The 8,954-nt window shown below is 37.6% G+C and overlaps 1 protein-coding gene across 1 annotated transcript; it reads right to left on the bottom strand.

Annotated features, from left to right (window-relative positions):
* Nucleotides 1–30: 30 nt before the first annotated feature.
* rgs5b (regulator of G protein signaling 5b) lies at nt 31–1,699 on the bottom strand. The gene is made up of 5 exons (XM_051398373.1): nt 1,542–1,699; nt 1,313–1,402; nt 1,134–1,195; nt 862–1,025; nt 31–753 (listed from the first exon to the last, which is right to left on the bottom strand). Exons 1-5 carry the CDS (start codon nt 1,583–1,585, stop codon nt 577–579), a joined length of 537 nt encoding a protein of 178 aa, XP_051254333.1. The 5' UTR covers nt 1,586–1,699; the 3' UTR covers nt 31–576.
* Between the last annotated feature and the right edge of the window lie 7,255 nt (nt 1,700–8,954).

An 8,954-nucleotide genomic window follows, 5' to 3' on the forward strand; every position in this document is an offset into this window, starting at 1 on the left:
TAACCACATCCAGTGAAGAGAAGTTTCCAATGCAAATTGGTAATCTTTTATTCAATCTTTACATACAGTACTTCAGATAGAAAAACATATAAAATACAAACCAGTTTTCACCAACCAGTTGCACAACAAACATTCACAGAATAAAAATGAACTTTAAATAAATAGATAATAAATAAACAAACACTGGTGCTACAGGAGTCTCTCCCTGTGGTAGATTTGTTGTGTGAAAGCAACTCATTTATATCTCTCTGCAATTTAAAATTGATGCCACTGTGGCTGCCGTTCATGCAGCCATGTATGTACAGTATACGTGTCTCTTTCAGAGGCAGACAGCTCAGTCTGTGTCCGTCTCTTCTCACAGCTTCATGTGTCCTTTAGCTTCCAGCTCGGACCCCAATCAGTATGCAACCTCCCGTCTCCAAAATAACTCCACAACCTGGCACCAAACTCCTTGGACTGAGGTATTTGTTCCACTTGAACCTTTCCAGTCTCTGCTGTGCGTCAGTAAGCTTATGTCCCTTTTGAGGAGTGATCACGTCTCATCTGCTGCTTGCAGGATGTTTTTTTTAAAGTTTGTTACGCTGTCTTGGCCTTTCTGCTGACCTCTACGTATATGGAGGATTTGAGGAAGCGAGGGTAGCAGTCTTTCTCCATCAGGTTGTAGATTTTGGCTTGCGCCAGTTCGAAACAGGACTGTCTGGGATGCTCCATGTTCTCCTTTGTGATGGCTTTGGTCACGTGATCAAGATTTACCTGTGGGGAAACAGAAGAGATAGAGAGTTGATTATCAGCACGCCACAGCGAGATAAGAGAAGCCAGCAGAGCATCTTAAATCGTCTCTGTAGGTGATTTGATATTTACCTCTCGTGGCGCATCAGAGCCGATGAACTCGTCGTAAATTTTCTTGGCTTTGGTGGCCAGTTTTGAAGGTTTAGTTGTCTGGTAGTCCTCACAAGCCAAGTAGAAGGCAATGTTTTCTTCACTGAACTCTGAGACCAGGAAGGCTCTGAACAGGCACAGTCCATCTGGAGACAGGAGAGAGAGGAGAGAGTTAACATCTGGTAGTCGTCTTTAAAAACATCTGCAGTAATTGAAACAATTGCATCAAGTGTGATCTGGAGGTTTAAACTTACTTTGACTGGACAACAGTTTGTCAAACGACTCCTTCCATTTCAAAGGCTCGTCGACATTTAACCTGTAGAATAACAGAAAAAACAGCATTAGGAAAATTTCTAAGAACAACCAGCGGTCCACTTTAATTTGACTGGCAGGCTTTAAAATGGTGAATTTTGAATTTGAATGTATGTCTTACCTCAGTTTGTCATTTTTCTTTGACTGGCCAGTGATGCTGTGATCTGACTTCTGTAGTAAACTTCCAAACAAAGCTTTCAGCTCCTTTGCCCTGCGAAGATAAAGAAAGAGAACATTTTACAAAGAGAACTGCAAGGCAATTAAGTCCATTTGTCATTTTCAAGAATTAAAGTAATAATTACTGTTCCTCCAAAAAAAGAAAAATATCAGAAAACACTCATGGATCTCACCTCTCCAGGCAGGTAATAGGCAGCGATTCGAGTCCTCTACACATGATGAGATGGTTTCCTGCTTACTGGTGGATATTTCCAAAGGTTTTAACAGTTGTTTGTAAAGTATGCAGCGTCTCACAGAGCTGTCTTTCTTGCTGTTAAGTGAGTCGCAGCTGGTCTGTGGTCTGCCGTCTGTGTGGGAGAGTGACTTTTTATAGGGTAGTCCACTCTGTGACATCACGCCTCTCAGCCAATGAAATAAGATGTGTGGGAGGATGAGGAGACTCCTCGACACTGATTTTCCTCTTCACTACTTCCTCACTGCTGAACAACATGTGTGGTATTACAGTGACTAAATTACTTCACAACTCTTGTGCTCTTTGCTGTCAGGGTGTGTGAATGTGTGAATGTGTGTGTGTGTGTGTGTGTGTGTGTGTGTATTGGTGAGTGTTTCTGTGTGTGTCTTATATTTCAATACTTGTGAGGGGAACCAGACGTTCTTACAAGGACAGAAAATCCCCTGAAGTGAGGATGTTTTGACAGTCCTATCCTTTAATAGAAGTTACGTTTAGTCTCAGGACTCAGGTCAACAAGTCCTTATATCTAAAAGACTAAACATGACGGTGATTTCCAAAATGAATCAAGTAAAAGAAGCGTTAACACAATGTAAAAATACTCTGTTACTGGTAGATATTATTGTCACTGTCCATCTTGTATGTCTAAAACATCACCTTCTCATGAGTTTGGAAGTTTGTTCCAAAGTCTGGCTGTTCTGGGCTACTGTAGCAACATGGCAGTCTAACAACTCTGTAGAAGGTAGCAAAAACACATTCTTATATTCAGGTGATTATACACTAATGAAAACATACCTATGAATATTATATTTCATTTCTGCCAATAGATCCTTCTTAATGTTATACACTTGACCTTTAAGTACCATTTCAGTGTTGTAGTTGGTAATAGTGGAGCAAATTTTAAATACTTTATATACATCTGTTTTCAAATACGCAAGTAAAGTACAAATACCCTTAAATCCCTCGAAGTTGTACTCAAATTATTTGAGGTCATTAAACTTAACAAACCAATAGGAATCATATATTGTAGGTGAACCTATCCCTCACAAGTAGGTCCAACAAATAGAAAGGTCTGTATCTGAACAGCATTTTCCAGTTGAAGGCAATTAAAACGACATGTGGAAATATTGTTTTCATGGTTGAGGGAAATAAGCTCTGAGTGGTGATAGGAAACAGAAAACGCACCTCAGAATCTGAAACAAGGATTTGCCTTGGTGTTATGGTGGAAATTGAAAATATTGAAATATATTATTATTAATATAGAAAGCAAAAAGAGCAAAGTACTGAGAAAGTCAAGAATCATGTATGTAAAATAGAAATTTGCAATAAAGACATGAAATATATATCGATTTTATTGTGGAAAGAGCTGTACAATGTTTAAAATGAGAAGGATTAAATGTACACAGAAATAATAATACAAAGATTTAAGTTAATATAACAGAAGGTGTCGAATTAGATTTGAATGTTTAATAAAGACTTTACATTAATGCAACATAGGGCAGGATGAGAGCCATGGGGGTCTGGGGCGTTGTTGATGAGTGGCTGCAGTCTGGCATTGTGGCTTTGGTCTGGATGGACTGCAGCCTCCTGCCAGAGGGGATTGTTTGTGTCCGGGTGAAAGAGGTCAGACATTATCTTTCCTGCTTGCCTGAGGCTCTTGGCGGCGTACAGGTCCTGCAAGGAAGGCGGATTGCAACCAGTCACCTTCTCATCAGCTCTTGTCCTTGGCAGTGGCAGCAGTGTGCCATGCTTAATTTGCTTCCATAGGTTATGCTTTCAAAAATACTTCAAAAATACAATAATAACATACAAAACCTATTTCCTCAATCAGCTTTTGAGTGTTAAAATCTTAACAAATAATAACTGCATAAAACAAACAGTGACATCAAAAATGAAAATAAAGCAAATTAGGAAACTATAGTAACACAAAATCCCCCATATTATTCATCAGAAACAGCTCACACAATATAATAATAACTTTTATTGCCAAGCAATTATTCTGTGGCCCAAAAGTCCTACATCAGCTTCTTTATTTACTTCATTATCTTCAGTATTTTTCTCAAGAGAGAAAGGAAGAATTGTTTATGGTTAATTTGGCTAAGGTCTTCACAGGTACAGTAACTAAGAAGTGTGTTTATATTGCATGTGTCATGAGGAAGAGTTTACTCAATCTCTGTCTGGATTTTTATTCTTGTCCATTTTTTTCTGTCTAGGCATGACCAGGATAACACAATTGCATCTATATATAGCCTAAGGGCTGAGAAAACGATTGTTAATTGAATTCAAAAAATCTATATTTAGACTGGACAGGGAGCCAGCTAACAGTAAACCCTACTAATGGGTTATTTCTTAGTGAGTTCACAGGAAAACGCTCAGGAAAGGGCAAATCAGGCAGCCGGATGAAAAGGTAGAAAGCTCATTGGAAGTGTCTGAGTTAGTTTCCTCTGTCGGAAGCCCCGAACAATGCTTTCCTTCTAACTGGCTGCTTTGTCCGTCAACGTCGAGTCACTTCAGCCTGAGATAATGAGCTGCTTCCCTGCATTTTAGCAGGGAGAAAGGAGAATGTTTAAAAATGGAGTTGAAGCCAGGCATTAATCCATCTTTTTTGTAATGTAGGGAAGTGGCATTAATTTAGCTTTAACTGGAAAGGTAAAGGAGGATTAAAAACATTCAATAATAATATGTATACTTTCTAACTAGTTAGTATACTAACTAGAAAATACAACCTCACTCTCCCATTATGGGGAAAGCTACTATATTTTTATATGTAGTCCTACAATAACACAACAGTTAAGTACTTTTATAAAAATAGAATAGGATTTTTGAGCATTGATACAAAAAGAGAGAATTTCATTTTACAAAACTCTTAATACAAAAATCTCATAAGCACACAAAGTGTACATATCTGTGTTTTAGGTACTGTAATACATCACACAGTGAGACCATAGCATCAAAACATTGCATATGTTCCTCTCTGGATTTAAAGAATCTTACATTTCAAAATAAAATAATAATCATAACAAAGAGTGAACAATAATCTTTTCTTCACGATTAACCAAAATGGAAATAGAAAGAATTATGCAATTTATGCAGAAATCAGTGGCCTATTTGGAATTATGTGGAGTAAGAATGACTTTTGTTTTGTTTATGGAATATGTTGTATTACTGTAAGCTAGTTTAGTCTACAGTGTAATTTTATATTACAGTGAATCACACTCCTACAAGGTAAACTGATGATTGTGTCAACTGTACTTTTGCAGCACAATAGCTGAAGCTCTGTGAAATTATAAATTAATTTGGGTGCATTTGCCTGCAGCCAAAGGGATTGTTTCTTTGTATCTCTTTACATGTTTCTAGCTTTGCTTAAAGTTAAAACTGCAGACTTACTGAAGGATCTGCTCACATGATGCAGTCCTGTTCAAATGTATTGAGAAAATACCTTTTTGGCAAAAACTGGACATGTAGTGGACTTTTTTTTGTTTTGTCTGAGAAATTGAATTTAAAGCAGTGGAACAGAGGGGGGTTTTGTGTTTTTTTGTGTTTTTGTTGGTTCACAGCCTATAAACATTATTTTGTGTCTCATATTTGTCTCATATAAATAACAAGAAGGTAACCAACTAAGCATACAACTTCAATTTTTTTTCACATACCCCAAATAAAGCTTAAGATCTAAAATAGCAGAAAATTGATGTGCAAGACTTTCATCCACTGCTTTGTCAAATGCACAATATTATACAGTACCATGAGTAGGGTGAAGTTCAGAGCCTGAAGAGCAGAGAGTGTATTTTGATTCTTGGGTCAGTGTTTTTCAGGACATTGTGGCTCGAACATGTTCCAGTCCTGAGCCAGGGCAGGCGTCCTTATTGAAGATGGCTGCTTCACATATTGTAAACATGTTTTCATTGGCAGTTGCTCATCACAAGTTTTATTATGAAGGACAAAAAATATGATCCCGGCTTTCTTGAACCCAAAACATGATATTTCTCAATCATATCATAGTTATGCTCTTCCCATTTATGGATGCAGTGTTTGATCAGATATTGTGAGATTTCACACTTTTTAAACATTCATTTTTTCATAATTCAATGTAAGGAAAGCTGCATTTAATTTACGATACTACTGGAGCTAAATTAGTCCATAATTGCTGCTTTAATGTTCACATTTCATTAAATTGCAAATGTTTGCTGCTGACACACTTTCCTTTTAAAAGCTTACCTACTAACCTTGAAGATTACAGGCATTACTAGCTTTTGAGTTGCTGCTTTCATATACAGACACAACTGCTGCCTGTGAGTAATTTTCGCTCAATGACAAATACAAATAACTGATGTTATATCACCAGAAATCGTGTATTATCTAACCACGGAATAGGATCCTCATGTGTACTCCCACCATAATGTGCCCATTGACACAGATAAACAACAACTTTTTATTGTGTGAAATTTGTGTCATTATTGATTCAGTTAGAATCTGGGTCGCAGACACATTCAGATGTTACATGAAAAACTTAAACTCAAAAAAGATGGCTCATAGAAGAAATCAACTCACAGTCGACATTGTGATAACGCTGTTCAGATTATGAACATTTAGGTCAGAAAATGTCCAAAATCTGGGTCATTTGAACAGCATGAACATGACCCTGTCTTGGCCCTCACCACTCATGTCTTACAGTCAGAAATGACCTAGAAAAGTGTATAATGAAATACAACTCGGTACACTTTTCAAGGCTGTCTGACAACAGAATAATGCAAACACAAAAGAAGAAGAAAAAAAAAAAACATTACATGCTGTAGAGGCAGACTGAAATAACAGGCTACATTGGCTATTTGATGCTTTTTAAATTGTCCTCACCCATTTTTAAACATACCAAATGGGCCATAACTCTGGAGTCCTTACAGTTATGGAGAGGAGGATGCTACACAAACTGTTAAAGCAGCTATAATCAATATTATTGTATTAACAATTGTTTAGATTGACTATTACTAGCGAAGTAAAAAAGCTTTTGCTATTGAATTTAGCAGTTAAAGAGACAGATATTTACTTCAGGAGTTGGTGGAGGTCAAAAACTGAGCTAAAAGGAGAGTGAATATTAGACGTACAATCACCAGGTTGACACAAATATGACTCTAAATCAATGCCAATGTTGCTATATATCTGTTGTATGTGTAGATAGGCAATATAGGCAGGCAGGTTTAAACATTGCCGACAATCTTTCCCTTTTCATCCATGAACTACTAATAAAACAAATTTATTAATCACATAATTATATTACAGTTATTTGTTGTTCTGCTATGGCAACAACAGTATCTGCATATAAAGACACGCTAAAGTATATGAACTACTGTTGTTATTAATACCAGAAAAATCTATACATATACAGCCTCAGTAGGACGCCCTTCCATCTTTAATACATTCATTGTTACACCTGTATAAATATATAATATGACAATATTTTAGCCCGGCCTGTTGCGACACAGAAGTTGAATACTCACACTTCAGAAACCTGAAGGTACAGTCCTATACAAAGAAGGTAGCTCCAATATTAAAAGTGAAATCACAGAATTAAAATCTGGTATTACTCTCACACTGATGACTGGTCTTAATACAGGGTGTAATGGTGATAAACAAAATTTTTGTTAACAACCTGAGAGACGTTGTACATTAGAAGCTTAAAATTGTGTAATACTTTATAATATTCATTATGGATGGGTATTTCAGTTTTATTATTCATACTTAAAGTAAAGTCTTACTGGCAGAACTATCTTGACAGGCAGGTCATTCTGTAATTGTTTACGAACTGTGGCACACTTTCTGCCCTGCACACTTACATGCTGCCTAGAAACAGAATGAAGCAAGCTGGATTTGTAGTTTGAAGCTTTGGCACAAAGAGGACTATGTTTACTGACCTTTGTGAAGGAGAACCTCAGCTGAGAGCTTTCAGTTAGAGCAAATTTAGCTCCATCGTTAACGAGTTTCTCATACGCATCTACTTGAACCAGCTTAAATATGTCAAATCTATCTTGATTCAGTTAGTTGAAGAACTACAAAACTGTATTCCGATCAAGATGTTAGCTAACGGCTCTGCTGATATACTTGAAGGACCTACTGTCAACTAATTAAGTTAAGTTAATTAATTAATTAATTAATTGATTTTTAAAATAAAACTGTGTTATGAAACAAATTATCTTTATGCATTTGGGGACTGACACCACTTCCTGCCCTCCATTCGACTGTGATGATTTTCATCATTAGTTAGAGTCTGGTTTCTGGAAGGGTTGTCCGATGCGGGAAGTACACAGCAGCATGGAATTCCCAGATAGTCAGTCCATTTCCCAGCCGATGTGACCCCAGCCTCTATCTGGAAGACTTCCAAAAACAACCGCTTCCTCCTTTTTCACCATGTCTGCTCCTCCCTCTCCTCTTCCGCCAAAGCTCACATGTTTAGATTTTATTCTTTAAGCTTTTGGCAGACTAATTGTAAGCAATAATAGAGAACAGCAAAAACACAGGGCCTTCATTAAATCCTCTCTAGCTTTGGACATCATCTTTTTAGCACTGCGCTGTATTCAGCCTGCAGACACAGTCCGAGTGGCACCATCTGGCAGTGGACAGAGAAGCCACAATCTGCATATTCACTGAGCTACCTATCTGACAGAGCAGGTGGAGGCTTACCTGATGCATCCTAACTAAGAAGCCCTGCCAATGGCCACCAGTGGTGCACATGATCCTATCTATGTATTATCAAATGTCAACTGGCCATCGAACATCTGGAGATGCAGCAGCAAGGATGAGAAATCAATGTTAACTAGCCTCAGCTTCAGTGGAATATCAATGACTGTACATGAAAAAGAAGATCCAGTGTATCCATTGCTTCTGGATACACCCATCTGTCTCAGAAGCTTTCTGTACCTGCCAGCTACTAAAGCAGAATGTATTTTTAATTCTGACACACTGGCTTTTATAAATACATGCACGAGTTGTTTTTCACCCATCTGGTATCGAGCTGCACAAGTTTGATCTTCTAATCTGGAGGGAAACAAAATCGCCAACTGTAGCTTAGCTCAATTATAACTGTATCTTCCTCAGTGATTACACACAGTACTTTTTATCATACGGTGAACACGTTTGGTAAGACATTTAGAGCTTCTTAGAATAATTACAGAGGGCTGCCAGAAAAAAACTGTTTCATTTTTCCAAAGAATACTCCGCAGGAGGCTAATAAGTTTGCACTCGATAGCACAGAAACAAATATGCCTGCAGCAAGGCTAGCAATGCACCAGCAGGACATTGGTAGACACACAGCTAATTGGGTACATTGCCAGAAATGTAGGAGCAGGCAAGGAAGAATCTGTTTTAT

This window comes from Dicentrarchus labrax, unplaced genomic scaffold (genome assembly GCF_905237075.1).
Source record: "Dicentrarchus labrax unplaced genomic scaffold, dlabrax2021, whole genome shotgun sequence".
NCBI lineage: Eukaryota > Metazoa > Chordata > Actinopteri > Moronidae > Dicentrarchus > Dicentrarchus labrax.

What these genes read in the sequence shown, in the direction of transcription:
- rgs5b (XM_051398373.1), bottom strand. Translation starts at nt 1,585, where the DNA reads ATGTGTAGAGGACTCGAATCGCTGCCTATTACCTGCCTGGAGAG. An exon ending in CAAACTGTTGTCCAGTCAAA is followed by an intron (nt 1,026 to 1,133) that starts GTAAGTTTAAAC and finishes TCCTGTCTCCAG; the next exon opens with ATGGACTGTGCCTGTTCAGA. An exon ending in GCTCTGATGCGCCACGAGAG is followed by an intron (nt 754 to 861) that starts GTAAATATCAAA and finishes GTTTCCCCACAG; the next exon opens with GTAAATCTTGATCACGTGAC.